This window comes from Octodon degus, unplaced genomic scaffold (genome assembly GCF_000260255.1).
Source record: "Octodon degus isolate 3935 unplaced genomic scaffold, OctDeg1.0 scaffold00051, whole genome shotgun sequence".
NCBI classification, from domain to species: Eukaryota; Metazoa; Chordata; class Mammalia; order Rodentia; family Octodontidae; genus Octodon; species Octodon degus.
In genome coordinates, this window is record NW_004524627.1 from 6,574,453 (window position 1) to 6,598,071 (window position 23,619).

Here is a 23,619-nt window from a genome sequence, read left to right on the forward strand (position 1 = left end):
TGCTACAAAATGGTCCTTCATTTATTTTTTTTATTTTTTTTATGAGCAGAATATATTTATTGAGAGAAAGAAAGCTCCTGTCCAAGAGAGGGACAGGAGGGGGACCCGAGCGGATAGTTCCCCCGGTCCTTCATTTATATCCCCCTTTTTTGCTTTGTTTCATCAGAGATGGGTGTTCCATTGCTGTTAGAGAAGCGTTGTGGCATTTTTAGTGTACTTTTGTTCCCTTGTATTTTGAGGTTTGTAGGAGTATGTGCCTTGTTATCTAGTTTTGCTATAAGTGTTGTTGGAGGGTTTTTATTTGGCTTCTTAGGCTAATTTTGTTAGAGAATTTAAAGATTAAAAAATTATGCCACTGCTTCAGGCATCTCCCACATTTCTTTGATTTATTTTGTAGGTATATAGTATTCCTCAATCAATAGATAATTATTGAAAGATTTGATGGCGTTGCCATTACAGAATCTGGAAAAGTAGCTATATACAAAACTGAGTTTCTACCTCCAAAAGTGTAGAGTAGCATGGAAAGATACAAATACTGAACATGTACACCAGTAAAAAATGAAGACAGTATCAGGTCTAAAAAAAATTCCATGAAGAACATAAAACAATGCAATGCTTATCTGTCCTTTAAACCATTTACTTATGTGTGTATGTGCAGTGCATACCTATTTGTGAGTGTTTGAATACTTTTTCCAATTACAGTGTTTCCAAACATTGCATTCATTTGTCCTTTTATCTTATAAAGGCTGAACAGATGTATCTTATTATTCTTCACACAACAGATGAATTTTAGTTTTAATAATTTATAAGTAACATCTAATAAATTTAAAGCAAAACACTTGTATCTTTTGAATCTAAATCTGCTTCTCTTTAATGTTCTATTTTTTCCAACTATACTACACAAGTCCTCTCTGGAGTATGGAGAGGCTGAGAGTGTTTATATTTTGGTCCTGAAAAGTATTAATGTTTGGTTACAGATGGTAAGATATAGGCACAAGGTGCCACCTGTGGAAGGCAGGCCTCAGAGAAGCTCTGTGGGCGTGAGGGAGCCATGAGATCTCTGTGGTATGGAGCAAGCAGAACCTGTGATGGAAAGACCACTCTTTGGTGGCCCCTGTATGCGTAGGGGCTGGGGATTTTTAGTTGGAATAAACTACATGGTCAATGACTTATAGCATTGCATTTTAGTTGTTGAAGGAAAAGAGAGATTGCTTCTCTGTTGAATTTTTCATTCACATAGTCATTATTCAGCAAATCTGTCAGCTACTGTGTACCAGGTACTGTGCTGAAGCAAAGATAATATACACAAGGAAGGCACTTTGTCTCATGGACAGACTTATGCTCTCCACCCTGGTCTGGAAATGAGACCTGGAAGGTATGACCTTTGCTACCCGCTACATCTAACAAGGACACACAGCCAGAAGCTGAGCACAGAGAAAGGTGGAGCTTGCATTTTGAACATTTTCTTGGCAGGCTCTTTGGTGTTCTTAACCTTGAGGAAATAAGATTTTTGGCGTATATTATAAATGAAAAGCAGTGGTAGGGAAAAGCCTTGGAAAATATGTTGGGGGTTAAAAATTAGAAGCCTTTAAATTGTATAAGGGATTTATTTTGAGGTAGCACAGAGCCATTGGAAATGTTTGATGAGAAAGGAGGCTGAATAAATTCAGAAGGAATTTTTTTTTTTTTTTTGGGCTGGCTTAGGATGCCTTAAGGGCAGGTCTGATAAGACAAAAGGATCTGGGGATCAAACCACAGTATCCTGAGCCTGACTGCCTTTGCTTAAGCAGGCACTTAAACAACTGAGCTAATGGGCAGGCCCCCTACAATATTTAAATGGAAATGGAATACCCATCTCTGACAAAAACTAAATTAAAAAAGTGAATATAAATGAAGGACCATTTCTTATCTGTATATACAAAATAGTTAGGATAGATACACAGCTACTTTCTCTTAATTCAGTGAGAAGAAAGATTTGTACTAAGAGTGCTTGGACAGGATATCATGTCTGCATCTTGTACATAAATAACTACTATGAAGACAACAATATGCAATGTATTAATTATCGAAACTGTCCTACTAACCTGTTTTGAAACTGTCTTCATTGCTATTTCCTTCTCAATAAATTAATAAAAAATAAAAATAAAAAATAAAATGAAATTAAACCAGTAAAAAAAAAGTAGACAAAGGATGCTGAGCTAAGAATCCAGGGAGGGGTGAAGGGAAAGCATTGCCTTGCATCTTGCGGAGCAAGGATGCAAAAACCAGTTCTGACACTTTCTAAAAGTTTGACCTGTTGGAAATTTTATGAATATTTTTGTTCTGACAAAAACAATGCTTTACTCATTGATTTGTATATAGATTCATTCATTTGTTTATTCATCTTTTGTTCACGAGCTTAATTTGTTAGTGCTAGGGGATAGAACCCACAATCTTGCAAGAGCTAGAGAAGCACTCTGCCCAGGAGCTACACTCCCAGTTCATTTTTCAGTTCAACTGATATTTAATACTTACACTGTGACCTAGACATGCGCTGCCCACACAGGACCATGAGTGCCACAGACTCAGTTCAGCAGAATTTCCACACTGAGATGGGCTGCAGGTATGAAGGTCGTTCTCAGTATTAGAAAAAGGATATGAACAACCTAACTAATTTTTGTTTGTAGTAGATGGTGAAAAGAAGATTGCATGGATATATTGGGACAGACCAAGCATAGTTTAAGAATTATTTTAACATATTTCATTCTGTTGTATAAAATGTCTCTATAAGAAAGTTTAAATAAAGCTTCATCTATAGCCTGCATTGCGTTTCTATAGTACAGCTGTTCTAAAAGCTGGACATTCAAGGCAATACTTTAGTTGTAAAAGACAAGAAATAAAATGTAAACGCTAAACCTGGTTGACTGACTGACTGATTGATTGATTGATTGATTGATTGATTGACTGTGTTATGGTCTGAGCCCCAGTCCTCAAGAATACTAGGGAAGTGCTTTCCACTGCACCACATGACCAATGGTAAAGATAAATAGAGGCAGTCAACAGAGAGACATAAACTTAAACTAGGGATAGGGGAAAGGATAGAAAAGTGGGCCAGGAGAGAGGTGGTAAACAGCACAGAGTATTTAATTTGGAGGGCAAGATGAGATTCGTAAATGGATTTTATTTGAGAGGGAAGGGAAGGAACAAGCCCCAGTGATGTCTGGAGATGTAATGGAAATTCAGTGTGACATTGGAGAGCAGGCATCTAATAAACTGCTGGGCACCCCGCTGGTGGTGTGGTGAAGCAAAGGTCTTTCTCCTGCACTTCAGGTTCATTGCCACCTTCACCCAGCCTGCCCTAAAGTTATGTCTCAAATAAGTAACACACTTTTCAGAGCTTTCAGACATTCATCTTAATCATTTTCCACCTGCATTTCATATACATTTTGCACTCCCTGGAAGATCTCCTCATTTGTTGCCTGTTTGCTAGCAAATTCTGTCAGTTAGTGGGGCTTATCAAGTGTGTGCATTTGTCCTCTCTCAGGAATGCTGGCTAATTTCTCCCTTTTGGGGTCTTGTAACTGCTGTGACCATCTGTTTAAATATTTCATCAGTGACTGAAAAAACAAACTAATGCCTTCCAAATACCAAAGGCACACAGAGAACTCTACACACTTTCTGAGCAGAAATCTACCCTCTCTCATTCTTTTATGGTCAAAATGGCTATTTTCCTAAATACTATGAAAATTGAAGGGTTTCATCTACTGAGTGGGTGATCTCTCTCCAAGTGACAGGCTGTCTATCTGCAGCCTGGAACACAGGCTTCCTGTCAGGCCTAATGGAGGTGCAGCAGTATCTTTGTGGGACTCTGAACAGCACCCACCTTGCAAGACCAAAAGACGCAGCCTCTGTGTATGGGCAAACTCCAGGCTGACGATTGTGCATTGCCCCCGCATCTGGTTCTGTACTGGGTGTGAGTTTTATGTCCATTGGTCCTTTTCTGAACAAGAAGATTAGTAAGACAGCAAGGAAGAAAGTATTTTATATGGAAAACAGGTTTAAGTGACCAAGCTAGAATTGGTTAGTGAATAGCCACCTCAGTTTTCATTCAACAACTATTTAGTTCATTTTTATTGTCTCTACATATCTAGACCTCAGGCTAGCACTGGAAGGATAATTCCTGTGGTGTATTAGCTAATGGTCAACTTGGAGACACCCAGCTAAGCTGAATCAACATAAAAGCAGACATAGTGGGGAAGACAGCATGCTGTTGACTCTCTTGGAGAAGCTTGTCATGTTGCTACTCCTGATATGAACTCAACTGTACTCATCACTGGAGGAGCTCAGGTCCTCGCTGTCACTGAAGATGACTGTGGTTCTCTTTGGTGGAGCTCTGTCCTTATCTTGAGCATTGTTTCCTGGCACCAGTGAAGATCCTTCAGCTTGGGGCCATAGAGCCTTCATCCCACTGGCACAGACTTTTTAGCTTCCACCACTGCTCTTTGGGCCTTGGCAGTGCAGATCCTTGACACAGACTTACATGAGACATTGTCGAGGGCTCTAGTCCTCCAGCGCCACCCTTGGAGGACAGTGCCATGGGTCTTCAGCTGGACTTCTGCAGGACACTGCCATGGGAATCCAGGCCCTCAGCTGGATGCTTTGGGTCTCTAGTGTGTGGGCAGATCTCCCACACTCTTTTGCATTTGACTCTCTGGGTGAATATTATAAGATAGTCCTATAAATTATTTGTTCTGTATTAAATCTATTCCTTTGAAAACTCTAAGTATAATAATTGCTAATTTTTGTAAAGTTATTGCCTTTTGGAATGTTTTGGGGGAGATTTTTTTAATGTCAGTACAGCAATTAAAAGACTTGCATTATGGCAAGGATATTAAGGAGAGGTCAACAAGGAAGATCTGAGTCATTTGCAGAGAAAACAGCATGGCCTTGGTGGAGCAGAAGAAAGAACAGTGGAAAACAAAGTTGCTCAAAATCCCACAACTGGATTTTTTTTGATGCCAATAGTGTTGGAGACAAAGGACACAAGAGGAGGTGATGTTCTTTTCTCCTTAATGGCTCTCTCCCAAGTTAAATACCAGACAATAAGCCCAAGCACTGCATGCGTAGCATGGGAAGTAACTGTGTTTTTTGGGTATTTCATCTTCCTGTGGGGTATAGGCTGACAAGTGTGGTTATTTCTGCATCTGGCAGAGGGTATCAGATAGTTGCTGCCTTTAAGTATAGCTCAGCAGCAGCTGCAAGCTCCATTGTAGACATAGAACATCTTTAGCTAAAATGAACACAGTAATCACGATCCAAGAATGGCAAACAGTACTCAGGGAAAGTCCACGTGCTGGAAGGCAGTTCACCTGAACGCAGTAATTCTGTACAAAGTCTCTGTACTTCTTAACTGGGTAACCAGTCTCTAAGCAGAAGGTGCCCCCAAAAGAAACGAAAACTTATGGTCAAAAGTCAGTATTTCTGGGGGCTTTTGAAATCTTTCAGATGAATCTTTTAACTTTTTTCTACAACAGATTTATTGAGACATAATTCGTATGTCATGCAGCTTACCCATTTACAATGTAAGACTCATAGGCTTTAAGTTTATGAAATCACTGCAACTGTCCGATGCATGGTAGTTTTAGAAGCTCTGTGCCATTAGCAGGTGCATCTCGTTTTCCTTTGCTCACTCCTTTTGCTCCTCAGCCCTCTAGGCAGTTGATTTTATTTTTCTGTCTTCACAAATTTTCCATTGTAGAAATTGTATTTAAGTGGATTCAGTCAATATGTGATGTTTTGTTATTTCTCTTTTCATTTAGCATGTTTTCAGTGTTCATCTATGTTGCAGTATGTATTAGGACTTTATTCTTTTCCTTGCTAATAACTTTGCCATTGTATATGCATGACACAGTTACTTATTTTCCAGGTAGGCGGCCTTAGGGTTGATCCATATTTTACCTCTTATGCATTACCTTGTTTTAATGAAAATGTATGCAGAAATTTTAACGTGGCATGTGCTTTTATCACTCTCCAATGAAATATACATTTGATTCTCATTTTTACAAGCTTTATTCTATATAGTTACTAATAACTCTAGATTAGCAGATATTGAAACCACTCCTCAGATGCAAAATACGGCACTGTGTTCTTTTTACCCTCTGCTGCCATTTGTCAACAAGTCAACATATAACTGTCATATGTGTTTCTGTTCATAGACATAATATTTAAAACACAACTCTCTGAGGGTCGTTATTAAGACAAATAAGGATCACTGGTACCAGGAGATCCTGCCAGATAATGGAGATTCCTACCAAGTGACTCATGGGTGGGTGGCATAGAATATGTGGCTGCTCCTGACAGAAGGACAGTTTGTGCAATGAAGCTTCATCACATTACTCAGAATAGGATGCAGTTCAAACATTATAATTTATTTATTCCTGAAAATTTTGCATAATGTTTTCAGATGGCAGTTGTCTGTGGCAAACTGCAGTAGTGGAAATGGAGCCACCCATGTCTGGGGACTGGGGTACAGCGGCTCCAGGCTTGTCTGCTTCTCCCTTCTATTCTTTCGAGTTCTGAGGCATGTAGTTATATATATGTAATTATCATATCTATTCTATCTATCTATCTATCTATCTATCTATCTATCTATCTATCTATCTAATTATCATATCTTTCTAGTGATTTGGCCCTGAATGCATTGCCTTTCTCTTTATCATAGGCTATAATTTTTGTTTTAAGGTATATTCTGTTTAGTGTTAGTGTAGCCACTTTGGATTTCTTACGCAAATCATTTGTCCAGCAACTTTCTATCCTGTTTTGCTCTCATCCCTTTGTATTTTGATTTCAAAGTGTCCCTCTTCTACCAGACACACGGAATTGTCAGTTTTTTTCAACTAGAGTAACCATCTCTGCATTCTGATAGACTGTATAGTTTGCTCGTGTTTATTATTTCTGTAGTTGCATTTAGGTCCGCCATTTTGCTTTTTGTTTTCTACAGGAAGCGTGTAGTTTTTGTTCTCTTTTTTTCTTCTTTTGGACTGGTAGATATTTTAGACTGTGACATTTTAATTCCTTTACTGTATTTCTTGAAGTATTTCTTTACAAGTTGGTTTGAAGCTTGTGATACACATCTCAGTTTATCAGAGTAGGTTTTTTACATCTCTCTTCTCTCTCCCTTGTTTTCTCTACTGTACAAATCACATTTACGTACATTACAAATTTAATAGTCTATTGTTAGAAGTATTTGTATAATTTTATTTATGTTGTAGGGAAAATAAAAAGAAATAGACAAAAGTATACATTTTGCTATTCATCATTTTTCTGTAACTTTCCATTTGTTCACATGGAATTTATCTATCTATCTATCTATTTATTTATTTATTTATTTATTATTTTTATTCTTGTGGTATCAGGGATTGAACTCAGGACCCTGCACTTGCCAGGCAGGTACTTATTCTATTGAACTATCTCTCCGGTCCTTCACATGGATTTTAGTTAAAATCTTGTACCCTTTTCTTACTCTAGTAAAGCTTTGGTCCTAGTTACTTGCTTTGTGTTTTTATTGAAGAAATATATTAAATTTCTCCAAACTATGGGACAAAATATGCAGTTATATATATATATGCATAATTTTATGTTTACACTTTTAATAATAGGTAAGAGAAGAAAATATCAATATTATTTATTCTACCTTTTATAATTATATAACTATATTCCGTGTGTGTGTGTGTGTGTGAAAGAGAGAGAGAGAGAGAGAGAGAGAGAGAGAGAGAGAGAGAGAGAGACAAAGAAGAAGAAAAAGAGAAGAAAGAAAATGAGAAAGAGAGTGAGAAAGAGGAGGAAGAGGGAAAATTTGAATGCCTTCAGCTGGACACCTTCCTCTGGCACTTGTGGTAAAGTGGCCATGACAAGTCCTTTTTGTGTTCGTCAATCTGAGGAAGTAGTTACTTCATCTTTCCCTAGGAGAGACAGTTCTGCGGTATGTGAGATTCTTGGAGTCTCTCTGCTCTCAGAGGCTGTCGTATCCCCGCCTTGGTTGTCCTCTGTCTCTTGGGAGACTCAGCTGTTAATTTTTCTCTGGTTCCCTTGTAGGGAGTAAATTATGAGTTGTGTTTGCTATGGTTTTTGGCTTTTTTTCCCCTTTTTTCTTTTTGATATCAGGAATTGAACTCAGGACTTCACAGTTGTTGGGCAGAGGCTGTACTGCTAAGCCATGCCACTGGCCCAGAGGAAGTTTTTAATCTATCTCTGAATATTTTTTCCTTCTATTTCAGATTTCTGATGCTGTGACATCTTGCATATGTTGGTATTCATAATTGTAGCAGACGTTTCTCTGGGGTTCTGTTCAATTCTCTCATTCTTGCCTATTTTTATTTTTTGAAAAGTTTTATATCTTTTTCCATTTTATAGAATAAAAGTAAAATAAAATTTCATAGAAAAATGTTAGAATGACAGTTGTTAATACATTGTATACTATTATCTTTAAGTAGTTATTCAGAGTATAAGACAAGAATATAAAATCTAATCAATGTAAGGACAAACCTTCATTTTCTATGAACTACGAGATAGATAATATAAATAACTAACTTTAATGTGTTTTTCTCTTTTCTCTTTAGCTCCACTAATACTTCAGTCAGTTCAAATCTATTGCTGAACCCCTTTAGTGAATGTTTTTTGTTAGTTGTCATAATTTTGTTAGTTGTCTGATTTTCTATTTGTTTCTTTTTTAAAAAATAATTCCTGTTTCTTTAAGGATAGACTATTTGAAAATACATTGCAATTACGCATTCCCTAATTTCTTTTCCCCACCTCCTCTATTTTTATTTTTATTTTTTATTCCCCCCCCCACCTCCTTGGTTCTAGCAAATGAAGTTATAACTTTGTGCTTGCCAGGCAGGCCCTGTGCCACTGAGCTATATCTATGACCTTATATTCCATAATCCTAAAGCATGATTTTCTTTAATTTGTGGAAGGTTTTGCATTTGCTTTGTGGACTTTGTTGGTTACACCCAGCATCCTCACCACACACATACTTCATTTTCTTGTTATGGATGCACTTACTTGATTTTGTTGTGTTTTGCATTTTGTATCTTTTGTAAGTGTAGTGGTGGTGGGAAAATGAATAGTTTCGATAAGATATGGAGCATTGTTTAATACCAATATCCTATCCTTGGTGGTCTGTTTATTGCTCATTTATTTGTTCCATGTCTCAGTCAGTCTGTTTTACTGATTTTTATTCCTAAATGTGTAGACACTGTTAATCACAACTCTGAGCACAGACCTGGCAGTGCAGTGTCCCCTGGATGAAAGTGGCTTTGCAGGGCTGTCCCCGTAACTCTCTCTTTTCCAGTTGCACCTTCTTCTGGAATCACACTCAGGATAGGGATTTGTCTATTAATGCTTCCTCTGTTGTTTTTGTGATGTCCAGGCCTTCTCCCAGACAAGTATCTAGAGTGTGTTCAGACTTCAGGAAGGCTCTTGGTTTGCTCCCATTGTCTCTGGCAAGCAAGCAGCTTTGTGGCTTACATTATTCTACTGAGCCCTCAGTGTTTCCTTCCTTGCTTGCCACCAGAATCCCCATTGTTTCTCGCAGCACCTTTAGACCTAATCCACTCCATACTCTATTGCAAGCGAAGCCAAGTCCTTAGCTGAGGAGCAGTCTCTTCCTCTGAATCCTTTTTCCTCTCTCTGTTCTTAGTGACAGAGCTCAGAACCACCACTGCTATGCTGAGGTCTGGAGTAATGGTCGCTTCTTTCTGAGTGCCTCCCTTGCTTCTTAGTTGGACAGAGGTTGTGGCTTCTGGTCATCTTGGCTTGCCAGCTCTGTAGGTGAGGTGGGGTCAGGGTCAGAGCCCCACATTTATGGCCTGTTGTGCTTGGAAGAGGGCTTTTGTCCTGTGGATGAGATGGTGCTGAGGATGAGGACACCGCATCTCTTGGCCACATTACTGGGATTTGGCTGCTGCACCTCAGAGCTCAGAGGGACAGATGTCATGGCTTGCCCTTCTTCCATCTTCTGGCTGTTGATGGGAGAGGGAGCCCTACTTTTCTGACCACACTCCATCAGACTGGAGATTCTTTCTTGGAGGTTGGTAAGTAGAGAGAGGGTGGCAGTTGAAGATCCTTATCCTTTCTTCTTGAAATTTAGTAGTTTTTCTTATATAAATATTTCTTAATGTTTTATGTGGTATTAAGATAATTTCCAGAAGGACCACTGATCATGTTAAAATATTTTTTAGCAGTTATGTTTGCTTTACTTGGGATGAGTTTACTTGGGATGAGTTTTACAGAGCTCCTCATTTGCTGTTCTAGAGGCGGCAGTCTGACATGGCTCTTTACATTCCCAAAGTTAAAGTGAATCACAACTTGTACAATGAATAACCACTAAGACAGCAATATGCAATGTATTAATTATTGAAACTGTCCTACTGATCAGATTTGAAACTGTCTCATTGGTCTTTGTTTCTCAATAAAACTATTGGAAAAAAAAGTAAATCATGACAGTCATAACATATTAGTAAAGGAGCATCTTATAAAAAACGAAGGACTCTCCAGGTCTAGATTTCTAAGCAGCCATACCTAGCTGGAGCTTTCTGCTCCAACTGAATCTACTGAAAAGTTTAAGAACTTCACAAGGTACTTTTGACTAAGCTGCCTTAGGATACTCAACAGCCTATTTTTCTTTTTTCTAGTAATGAGGAGTTTACATTTAAAGTTTCTGCCTCCAGTTTGAAATCATTATTTTAAGATGATCTTAGAGTCTCCTTCTTAATTTACATGATAGCCTGAGGCTATTGATGATTCTTTAAGCCCAAAATTTAAATGTATTCATTGGGGTCAGTTTCTTAGAAGTGTGGAGCTCTACCCTGAGCCAGACAGTAAGGTTGATTGTGGTGCAGTGGGAGAATCCTAATGAAGATCGTATGACTTGGAGCCCCGAGGAGCCATGAATTTGTGATTCAGACAGCCAAGAATACACGATTAAATTCTACTTTCCAGGCATGTGGTTAGTACTGAGATTCCCCCTGGCAGTGATTAAGATAGTCAGAGTTGGTAGCTATCACTAATCCATCATGTGATTACTTTGGCCCCTAAATAAAATCTTCCACAAAGAGCATCTTGTCCAGATTAAGGGCTGTCTCTCTTCTAGGGACATCACACTACATCTATTGTCAGGAATCTGTGCTTTTCAATTTTTTTTTTTTCCAGTGGTGGTATTACTGTTTCTCAATGTTTTATTGCACAGTGATCAGCTCTATTAATCTTTGGCTCATCTATATGAGAAGTGAATAAGGTTGCCCAGGAAAGCAGATATCAAGTAATATATATTAAAATCACCATTGCAAAACTGATATAATTATGAGACCCACATTCTCTGACTCCAGCCTTCCAATTATTATGATTTGTGGATATCTCTAGTTTTTTCTCCCTCTTCTTATCTGTCTAAACTAATGTTCCCTCCTTTCCCTGTATCCGCTTTTGTCTTTTCTGTGAAGTAGATAACTAATCTCACGAATAAGCCTTCTACTGTCATCATTCAGTAAACACTGAGAGAAGCTTACATAGAGAGCGTTGTGCTGAGTGCTGGGTTCTTGCTGTCAGAGAGCTGATTTTCTTGGCCCTGGAAAAGGTTTATAGTCTCGTGAAGGGGCCATTATGCAAATAGAAACAATAGCAATACTAGTGTTCTAGAAGAGAAGAATGTGTAGGCCTCCTGGAGGACTCGGATGTTGGGTCTCACTTCTGTAAAACAGCAGAAGTCAAAAGAAGGCTCATCTCCAAGAAGCAATAATTAACTGACCCAGGACTACAGATTGAGACCAGACTGGCTTAGGCAAGCAGTGAAAGGTATGCATTCCAGGCATGAAGGAAGGCCATACAAACTGTCCCCATTTGCACTATTCATCTTTTACAGATGGAGCCTAGTAAAAGTGCATCTCCTGGGTCATAATCGGGCCCTCATTTTATGTCTGCCCTTTTCAGTTCTCCTGGTGCTGGCCTTTTTGGTAAGGAGTACAGTAGCATTTTCTGACACAACATCTAACATACACAGGAGGACCTTCAAGTGTTAAAATATATAGAAAGAGGGGCTAGCGAGATAGCTCAGTGGTCTAAAGTGCCTGCTTAGGTGAGGTTAGGCAAGTGTGAAGGGACCGCATTTGGATACCTGGTATCACATGCCATGCCAGCCCTGCCCCCAGGGTGGGATGAGCTGGCCACAAAAACAAATGTGTAGAATGAGTAAATGACATAAAACCTTTAATCCTTATGCAGGTTGGGAGTAGTTGTTTGCCCTGGAAACTAGTCCATATCCTCTTCATATAGTGTTGCAAGCCTTGTGTCTTGGTTTACTCCTTTCAGTGAAAGGGGTGAAAGAGATGCTCCATCTAAAGAGATGGACTGTAAGTTAAATTCTGGCTTATGATCTTAGTGTGCTTAATTAAGAAAATTATATCCTTTGACCCATGTCATGCACAGGTAGGTAAAAAATAGGATAGTTTAAGTAATCACTTTGCTTCAGCAATTTCCTTAGTTAAAAAAAAAATATGTACAGGACTAGTGAGATAGCTCAGTGGCATGAGTGACTGCCTCTCAAGGGCAAGATTCTGCCTTCAATCCTTGGTATTGAAAACAAAATGTATGATTAATAAATGCCCTGTAACATGCAGTGGGAGAGTTCCAGCTTTGGCATTTCATTCCTTCTGAGTGAGGTACTCCTCATTTAAGGGACTGGAATCTTTCAACAACTCTGTCATTGACCTTTTCCTGATCCTTTGGGATTATGCCCTCCAAAGTTTTCTGCAACATTTCCAGGCTTGGTTGGAGAAGGGGATGAGGAGAGACCAGGAGACAGCCCTCCCTCACCACATGGGTGTTTCCCACAAAAGTGTTACACTGTGTACAGCTTTGGTTTCTAACAGAGGACAAAACTCTAAGCACCATGGCTTTATGTCCTCAGCAAGGGCATCCAGAATCCCTCTCGGCTCAGCACCTACGCGTTCCCCCTGCACAGTCTGCAGCCTCACATTGTCAGTTGTGCCACCTCACCCTCAGGATTCCCGTTGTGCGTCTGTTCTTTCCCACCTCTGGATACGGGCTAGCCTCCTGAGACACACACACACACACACACACACACACACACACACACACACACACCCCTCTCTACCCAAGGACCGAAAGATCATTCTCAGTACCTTTACAGTCATGCCTTCAGGAAGAAGGGGTTGATTTTCTAGCTGACACAAAATCCTCAAGGCAACACTCTCTCCGAAGTCTGGCCACCTTATTTTTATGTAAAATGTGTATACAATTCCCTTGCTCCAGCTTCTGCCCACTGTCCTCCTCCTCCCATCCAATTTTAAATTGCATTCTCCAAGCCCTCTGGGAATCAGAGAGGGGCTATGTGGGGCCATATCCTCCTCCAAAGCTGCTCTTTAACAATGAGATGCTTTGCCACTGCGGTTCCATTAAGGAATAGATTAACTCCTTATCTAAGAGTCCACTTTACCCTCAATTTCCAACTAGGCAGGAAAGGAGGCCATGGATTAATTTTCTCTTGCATAAGTGTAGGTAATTGATGACCCACGTGGCACAATAGCGAGGCCACATAGTCTGACAGAGGATTTATTTTTTTCTGAGTCATGATTCATTTTCATTAAGTCTTACAAAGGAATAAAAATCAAACCAGATTCTAGCATTGTGTGCAGAATTTAAATAATTATCTTTCCTGAAGAAAAGGAAAAAATCACACAAACTCTCCTAGAAAACTAAGCCAATATGGTCATCATTGCTTTATAATATATTCTTGAGCTAATTATGAAAAATGTTCAAGTCTAAAAAGAAATCTTAAGAAAAAAAGTCTTTAATATCACAGCCATGTATCCTGGTGAGGCTAAAATTGGGTAAAGGCAAAGCTGAATGCCAAATGATAATTCCTGCTAAATAATTCAGGCCATGTGAACTCTGATATTTTACTTACTTTAATGAGTATAATGGGTGCAATTACAGGCTGCTTTTCCTCATGGTGCCAGGCACAATGTGCTCTCGCCTAATTGTGGGCTCCATCTTTCTTTAGCTAACCCATTTCTGCAAAATTTCCCTGGAACCCCAGTACCTTGTGTTAGTAGCCACTAAAAGGATGTGTGTTGAGACCACGCACTGAGAAAGTTTTGGTGATGATTATTGTGAAGAAGAGATTATAGAACAAACAGGCGGCTCTTCCCTGAGCCCCTCTGTGATGAACTCCCTCATAGCACAGTAGCATAGGAAAGGGCAATGGAGGAGGAGGGTGTCTCTCTGATGCTGTTTCCTCTCCTTCTCCTGGCACAGGGAAGTGATGCTGACATGGTGGATAAGAACAAGTGCTGCACGCTCTGTAACATGTCTTTTACCTCAGCGGTGGTGGCTGACTCGCATTACCAAGGCAAAATCCACGCCAAAAGGTTAAAACTGTTGCTAGGAGAGAAAACGCCATTGAAGACCACAGGTATGTGTGTGACAGCAATCCTGGGAGACACTGAACACCAAGCTCTGCGCCTGTCAGTCAGCCCACTCGTACTGGGGAGAAGCAGCTGCCAGAAGCAGGGAATAACTGGCAGATGTCACTCAAAGCCCAAAGGACGGATGTGTGGCCTCAGCATACCTTACTGTAATCGACCTTTGAGTGCAATTGCAGGAGCTCATTGTCTCAGATCTGCAGATTAGCAATGCAGCAGCTTTCATCTCCTGAAAGGCTGCTTACTTTCCGCACGATGCTGTCTATTCCATCTATTATAAGTTATGTAAGATGTTGTGTCTATTATGTTTCCCCCTCGATTCATGCTGTAATAGGCAGGGATAATGAATGGTGTATGGTATGTAATTGGTAGGTCCTCTACCCAAACTGTGTAATGACGATATGCTCTTGTTAGTACCTCGGGGAGAAGGGAGGAGAGCAGAAAACCACTTGGGTTTGCTGACGACCAAATATTTTATGACACTTTTGTCATCTTTGCAGGGATCCTGTGGCTTAAGCTCCTTCATTTTCACAAGTAATAATTGTGGTACCAGATTATTCAGTATTTTATTTGCTTAACTAAAAAGTTCTACAGAGGTCTATCCAATAACAAAACTAAGATTTGGCTATAATTTTATGAAGATAGACTAACTGGACACAATTTATATTGAGGTGAAGATACGGCAAGACATGGTTCTAACACAAAGAAGCCAGGGGTATTTTTTGTGAAGTGTACTTTTTCAACACAATTAAAATTTGGCACTGTATTCTGTCTTTGCTGTCTAATGAATCATGCATAAATCGTGGGTGTAATTATTTTTTAAGTGGTATTTTGGAAGTTGGAGAAAGTCTAAAACAATGCTTGGCTTTTATCTTCACCAGTGTTTTTCTTAAGAGCATGTCTTCTTTTACCTAGAGAATAGGAAGGAATATTTTCACTATATTTTTCTACTTAGTTTAACTAAAGAAAACTGTTTATATAAAGGTGGCTGTGACATTCAGGCACAGAGTACAGTTGTAAAACACATGAATTCTGGAGACAAGCTCAGCATGTTTTGGAGCACATCATGTATCTTGGCATTTGATGAGCAGCTGCTGTGCTGAAACTCCTGATTCTTGCTCCCTGAAAGATCAGGCAGTCACCTTGCCACCTATTCTTCATCAAATCTCCTAAAATAGATACTTCAGAGAAACAGTCACTGAAACATTTTTACCTGTATCCCATGAGTGAGTAACCAGCTCATCTGTTCTCTCTGTCTAAGTGGAGTACTGCTGTTAAATTTAATTCTGGAGGTAGTGATGGAAGATAAAAGGCTCTAGCTTTGTTTATTACATTGATTACCAAATGGGAGAGTTATCATTTCTGTAAAAAAAATTAACACATGACAAAGATAATTCTCTGGGAATTTAAATACATCCTCAAGACAAGCAAACACCAGATTGTTTTCCTGAATTCAAATATTCTCAGAGCTGGTACATAAAACTTAGGGGTAATTTATTAGTTGTGATCAACATGTTCCAAGGAAAAAGCAAAAGCTCATTGTCTTGGTTACTCTGCTCTTCTTGTTGGACAAAATACCAGACACCCAAAATGAAAGAAGGAAAGGTTTATTAATTCCCAGTTAGTGGAGGGTTCAGTCCATACTCGGTTGTCTCCAAGGCACAGTGGCACACGGCAGAGGGCAGCCATTCCTGGTGATGGCAAAGAGCAAGAGCAAAGGCAAAAGGGAAGAATAGTGGCAGGCTATCAGTCCCAGGCTGGGTGTAGCACTCACACTCATAATCCCAGTAGCACTTACACCCATAATCCCAGTAGCATTTATACCCACAATCCCAGTAGGACTTACACTAATAATCCCAGCATCGATCATGAATTAATCACAAACTCTAGAAGCTGCCCCATGAATGCATGAGGCTTTTTAGACACAAGCAATAGCACTTATAAAGGGCAACCTTTACTGCATGGCCTAGTCTTGGTTGACCTTCATTAGAGTAGACCTCAGGGTGCTGGTTAGACAAGGAGGGAATGGGGTTGGGGAGTGAGCTGCACCAATACCCCAAATTGGGGAATCACACTCTCATTGTGGTGGACCAGAACACCATTTCCCATGGAGTTCTCATTCCCCTTCCAGGGATTCTTCATGCATTTCTCCTGAAGTGGCTTTCAGCAGAGTGTTGGAAAGTGGTCCCCCAGGTAGACCTAGGTAGTCTGGGCAGTTAACTGGTCCCTGGTTTGTGTAGGAGTCCACGCAGTGCCTAGTGTAGAGCACAGGAGGCAGCACACCTGCTGGAGGGCAGGGAGCCATTGGGTACAAGGGTGAGCAGAGAGGCAATGGCAGGAGTCGAGGCTTGAAGGTGATGAGAAGACAGCACCCAGCAGTGGAGTGTGTGGTGCAGGAGCACGTAGCTGATCAAGCAAGAAAGTCTGGCTGGCAGGGCAGAGCCCCGGATGCTATCTTGGGATTTGGGAGAAAGGAAGGCAATTTCAGATATAGCAGGACATCATTACTGAAGAACAGGGTACTGTTCTGGAAGCTAGGAGAAGGGGGAAGTTAGGAAGCAGGTTCCCAGACTTAGGGCATGGATTAAGGCCTAGTTTCAATTTGTTTATTGCAAGAATAGAGCAAAGAACAAGAGGAGCTAGAAAAAATACTCAGGCCACGGGCCTCCTCCAGTGCCTTGGCCAAGTTGGCATCATTGTCTTCCCTTGCTGTGTGCAGCAAGCCCTGCAGCATCTCCAGCAGGCCTTCTCCTCCCAGGCTGAGGCTGCACTGGCATGTTCAGGAAGTGTTTGGCCTAATCTGTCAGGTCAGCGGGAAAGAAGTGCATCTAATTGAAAACGAAAGTTGGGAGGAGAATATGTGAAACCCAAGGAGCCATATGAAATGCCAGCAAGAAGCAGCTCCAGGGCAGAGATGCCACTTCAGCTGCACTTTGAGGAAGCACCAGCTGAGTACCCTAAAGCCCTGGCTCCAGTTCCAGTTGCCTTCTCTGGATACGTACATGTTGATTAGAACTTGAAATTTTCCTGGCAGAGCCACTGGAATACAAACCAATTCTTGTTCTTTCTGGTCAACATGTTTCAAAAAATTCTGTCCTGGTTCCTGTTTTTTGAATCCTCCTCTGAAGCGCAGAGAGGACTCTCACTCACCATGTGCTCTCATGGAGCCAGCAGGCCTGAGCACAGAGATCCTGCCCCAGTGGGAGATGAGGTAGAGGCTGTGGTCACTTCTGGGAGCATAAGCCAGAGAACCCACACTCTGAGGAGGACATGGAGGAGACTCAAAACAAGATGTGCTGGTCAGATTTGTAACACTACAACAGATACCTGAGGTAACCAACTTCAAGACAAAGGGTCAGCTTGGCCCACAGTGTCGAAGCTTCCAATGTGACTAAGTGTGCACATTGCTTTAGTCCTCCTGTAGAAGGGCAGAACATCAGGGTGGGTGTGCACCATGGAGTAAAATGCTCCTCCAGTGGCCAGGAAGTGAAAGGGGGGAAGAGAAAGCAGCTGAAGCCCCAGCATGCCACTGGGGGCACACCCCTGTGAGTTGACACCCCCTGGAAGGTCCCGCCTCTCAGAGGCTACACTACTTCCCAGGAGCATTACAGGCTGGCAATCCGTCCTGTAGCACATAGGCTTTTAGGTGTCACCTAAGACCCAAATGGTAGCAATGGAACAGTAGAAAAACCTGTTCCATTAGAGCTAAAGGAAGCAGTATTGTTCAGCATGGAGAAGAGATAACTTGGGAGCAAACCTCTGGAAAGCAGTCATAAGGAAAAAATTAGTCATGGTGTGTGTGTGTGTGTGTGTGTGTGTGTGTGTGTGTGTGTGTGTGTATGCTTGGATAAAGACAGTATAAAGACAGTATAACTAGCGAGTGGGTAAACATCATGGAGTCAGACGTGATCTCAAGCTAAGGGGTTGCTGATGGTCAGAGGAGCTTCCAAGTGCCATGTGAGTCTTGGAGCTGGTGGTGAGATGAACAGTGGCCTTGGGCTCCAGCAGCAGCCAGAGCTCATCTAGATGTCACTGAAAGCCCCTGAGATTCTCAGCCAGCTGCAGCCTGCACACTGGGATCTCTGACACAGTTTGGAGGAAGGGATTCCATCTTAGAGCCCCCAGCTAGGTTTGCAGGCCCTGCTCTCCCTGCTCCTGCACTCCTGCAGCTCTCTGTGCTCTTCAGCTCCAATGCTGTCCTCCATCCTTTCCTTTAGAGCTGTGCAGTGTGTCTCACTGGATTTCAGCCATCACTCTGAGGATGTGGACTGACTCACAATTGGAGCCTCTGATTTTCTGTTACGGTGCTTGGGGTGCCCATCTGCTCTCTTGTCTATAAAACAAAGGGACATTATGTTATACTTCTCAGGTAATAGACCCTTCTAGGGTGAGTCCTGTGACCTTGGACAGAGCCTGGGATTGAAGCTGCTCAGTAGGGCATGTGATAGTTGTGGGCTTGGAGAGGAAGGCTGGGAGCAGAGGAAAGCCACAGAACCCGAGAGGCAGCAGGCTCTGGGCAGCAAGGAAACCTCACCAGAGGAGAGCAACACAGCCAGCAGGCAAAGCATAGGAATCAGAACTAGCAAGCAGAGGCAATGGGAAATAGTTTTCTTGGTGGAAAGGCAAAATAGAATTAAGGACCAATGTGCCAGGATGAGGATCCCAAGGTGTAGAAGACATGTTATCAGAGTAGAAGCACAAAGTGGTGAAAGGGTTAGAAGCTCAATGCAGAACCTCAGTGTCACACTAGAATGACTTTTACCCTGTCTGCTTTATTTATTTATTTATTTTTTTGATGTGTTTGGTACAATATCTCACTGTGCAGCTTGGACTCATAGTGATCCTCCTATTTTCAGTTTCCCCAGTACTGGAAATACAGGTGTGCACTGCCACGCCCAGCCCCAGTGGCTGGCTCAGCATACTCAAGGGTGGGAGTGGCACGGCATGTGTTACTGAGGATATAACCCCAGTCCCTGTGCTTGCCTAAGCAGGCACTCAGTCCACTGAGCTATCTTGCCATTCCCCTACCTGCTTTAGATTAGCAAGAAGCTGTCATAGGGAGCTGTCTGTGGGTACAGTGGATTCTTCCAACAGGGGAATAAGAGTCTGAGATGCTCACAAGGCCATTTTTGTATGACGACTTCCTCCTAGCTGCAGTCCATGACATTACCTTGTACTTTTGTAGCACTTCATTGCCAAGTGGCTCCTTGGGTGGCCCATGGGACACATGTTAGATAACTGTCTGTCACCTACTATTAGAGTCGAAGAACAAGATCACAGATTGTAGATTGCAAAATAATGGTCCTCCAAGATGTCCACATCTTAATGTCCTGGACTCTTCGATATATGTCACATGTCAGAGAAAGCAAGGCTGCAGGTGAAATTAAAACTGCTAGTTTGCCAACTTTGCAATGCAGAGATTTCTGGATTCAGGTAGGTCCTGTCTACTTATAGAGGTCTTTTAAAGCGAAGAAGGGAGGCAGAGGGGTCAACATCAGAGTAATAAAGTGTAAGGACTGGGCTGATCATTGGTGGCTTCCAAGTTAGAAAGGGTTTGGAAGCCAAGGAATGTGGACAGCCTCTTAGAAGTCGAACAGATGAGGTTGTCTTCTAAGGCTGTCAGTGATGCTTATGTTACATTCTGACTAGCAGATTGATAAAGTGACACAATGTGCTACTGTAAGCCACTGATTTTGTTGTCCTTTGAAGCAGCAATTCAGTACTGATGCACCGGCTCAGGGAAACACTGGACTAGACAGGATACTCACTTTAAATGCATTTTACATGCTTTACCTTGAACCTTCCAGTGGGACAAAGATGTCAGGGTCCACTCACAGAACCATGTTGAGGGATGTGCCAGTGAGACAGGACACAGTTGCATCACCTTAGTCCTCAAATACGGCATATCACAGCCATGCGCAGCCCCTCTGGTTGCTCTTTTTTATACAAACATGTGTATGCAGTTGTCTTTATAGCTTGCAGGAACCTATACAGTTTTACTCTTTGCCACCTCCAAACTTTTCTCAGCACTCACTCACTCTCCAGCGGACCATCTGGCTCTTGGCACTGTCTTGCTCTGCCTTCCCTGTAGATGCCCCATGTCAAGAAGAGCTTTTCCTTAGCCTGCTGTGGACCTAAATACCTCCTATCTGCCCAGGTCTTGTGCAGTGCCAGATAGTCTCTTTGACTTTAGTAGCTACCTGAAATCTTAGGAAACGCAGAAAAGAGTTGGAATCAGACACAGTATACCTGGATCTTACTCTCAGTGGTTTTTATATTGTAATACAGTTTCTTTCTACAAACATTCTGTGTACCAGGAATATAAAGTTTAGTAAGATCCCCTTTGGAGGCTCCTCACACAATAGGAACTTCAGCAGGCAATGATAGGAGGGGACCAGTGCTCCCAGGCATTATAAAAACCATCCCATAGCAAAGCAGGAGCCACAAAAGAACAAAATGCTGCAGAGGGGCAAAGTGATTGCAGTTAGAGAGCTCTGGCAAGAGTTTGTTAGACAATAACTGAAGTAAGACCTTAATAAATATGTAAGGAAGGTTTCTCTCTTTTCTGAGGAATCCTTTATTTAGATCAGGGTTTCCAATTTAGGAGCAATGACACCAGCAGCTGACTCTGTTGCTGAGGAGGGGTGGCTGCCCTGCACATTACAGATGTTCAGCAGCAGCCCTCGCCTCTACTTATTCAATGCCAGTCACACCTCACTAGTGGTGGAAAAAGAAATTGTCTGCGGCCATTGGCCAGGTTAGCAAATGATAGCCCAAGGATTATTCTCAGCCTGCTGATTGCATAGGCTGCAACACAGAAATGGTTTTGAGATGAATAAAACAATGAATAGAAGACTTATCTGGTGACCTAAGGAAAATAAATAAGAGCCAGTATTTTATTGTGTATAAAGTTGTACTAACACACCATCACACTCATTCTTGTGCACATTGTCTTTGGTAGCATTTTGCACCATGGTTTCAGGGCTGGGTAGTTGGGATTGGCACAGTAAATTTCATAAAGCATAAAATGTTTGTTCTGTGGTCCTTACATGGGGTTGAGCTGACAGCTGATCTGGGTCAGATGGGATCTTGACAGAGGTGTGGTGAGAAGAGAGTGGTTTCCAGTGCAGTCTGTGTAAAATGGAAGGGGTCTCCAGGCCAGGCACTGAGGAGGCACCCGAGCAGCAGGGATTTGATCATCAGAGGTGGCTGAGAACTGAAGCAAGAGTGATGCACTCTGGGAAGTGCCTCAAGCACAGAAGCGAGGACATCCCGGTGGCTGACCACTGTTGGGTAGGAAGTTCTCCAGGAATTCCACAGAGCTCAGTGAGAGCAGACATCTACTAGGTCTAAAATGCAAAGAAAGCAAAAATGATAAAGTCATGACCAAGGCTGCCGTGAGATATTATTGCAATAATCACCAACAAACTAGAACCCGGACACACTTCCTGCTTTCTGGGGCTCCAACACTCTGAAGCACTTCAGCTGTGCTCTTACAACATCTGCTTCCATTGCCATGTGGTCTCCTATCTACGAGTCTCTATGTTTCCTCTCTTGGAAGAACACCTGTCACTGGATTTAAGGTCCATTCTAATCTAGCATGATCTCATCTTGGTTCAAGTGGTAATTAGGCCTGCAAAGACCCACAGCCAAAAGAGTTCACATTCCTAGGTCCTGAGAGGATGTGAGATAAGACTGAGGGGACAGTCTTCAGCTCAGCGCAGAAACCTGCCCCAACTACCTGATGACAGCTGACGAAGACACAGTCTCTAAGAACATAAGCCTAATGACTAGTGATTTCCTCCATTTTTGTATAATAAATTCATTTAAACAGGATTATTAGAATAAGAATGAACTTGAGATTTTTTTAATTCAGAATCCTAAAGCAAACATTATTTAACTATTCTCTTTAAAATATTTTTAGAAAAAAATAGGATAATTAGAAAAATGCTCCTTAAATTATAGGCATTTGCCAGGTTCTGCCGTTCATTGCAATGGAAATTTAAGATTATGCACTATCTGAGTAATTAGGTATTATGCATAAGATTAATAAAAATTTGGCTTATGTTCATGACAAAGATATCATTCATCTGAAGCAATAGGGTTCCTATCCCCAACAAACCATTGGTTTATAATAGATGTAACATATATGAGTTTAACATCCAGCTACAGAATGGAAGGGACCATTAAACTACATTAGGTTTTGCAAGAGCAAGAAATAAACCTTTGTAGGGATTCTTTGGGGTTGTCTGTTATTATAGGAGAGCCTAATCTATCTTGGTTGACATATTACCTCTTAAAGTTATTATTTTATCTTTTCCTTTTTAAAAAATGTTTTTGGTACAGCGTCTCATTTACACTTATAGTGTACACTTATAGCTCGGACTTATAGTGATCCTCCTGTTTTCAGTCTCCCCAGTGCTGGAATTATAGGCTTGCACTACCACGCCCAGTTTCAGTGGCCAGCTCAGCTTGCCTGAGGGTGGGACCAGCATGGCATGTGGTACCAGGAATCAAACCCTTGACCCTGTGCTTGTCTAAGCAGACAGTCTGCTGAGCTTTCTCACCGGTGCTTATTATTTTACCTATAAGCTATTATGAATCAATTACTCACTGCAAACAAAGGCTAATGAGCATAGTATTTTATGGAATTTCTGGATATCTAGGTATTAGCTTGACAATAATGACACTGAAGTTACAAAAGCCTTTCTTGTACTTTTATTCTTTTTTTTTTTCTTCTTGCATTAGGAATCAAACTCTGCATCTTGTGCTGGCCATCCAGGCACTTATGCCACTGAGCTAGCCCTCAGGCACTTTTCTTTCACTTTTGAGCCTCCCAAGTTTGAAGTTTATGTGTCTAAATGGTGGAAATGGATGGAGTGTTCAGTGCGGAGCTCTGTCAAGGAACAGTCTTATCTCCTCGTTGTGTAGCTGAACTCTTTGGTATATATTAGGCATTTGATAAATACTCATTGGATGTGTGAAAACTGAAAGAATGTATTGGAATAATGATAGCTATTTAAATCTCTGTGACTTCATTTTATTTTATTTTTTTTTTCTTTTCAAAGTTTTATTGATAAACATATAGCAATGAGACAGTTTCAAATCAAATCGAAAGTACAGTTTCAACAAATAATACACT

The 23,619-nt window shown here is 41.2% G+C and overlaps 1 protein-coding gene across 1 annotated transcript in view; it reads left to right on the forward strand.

Annotated features, from left to right (window-relative positions):
• Zmat4 (zinc finger matrin-type 4) overlaps nucleotides 1-23,619 on the forward strand; it is a 457,773-nt gene that overhangs the window by 241,565 nt on the left and 192,589 nt on the right. Inside the window, exon 4 of the mRNA XM_004633077.2 lies at nucleotides 14,311-14,467. Coding sequence (XP_004633134.2) covers nucleotides 14,311-14,467 — 157 coding nt within the window. The remainder of the gene's footprint in view (nucleotides 1-14,310; nucleotides 14,468-23,619) is intronic.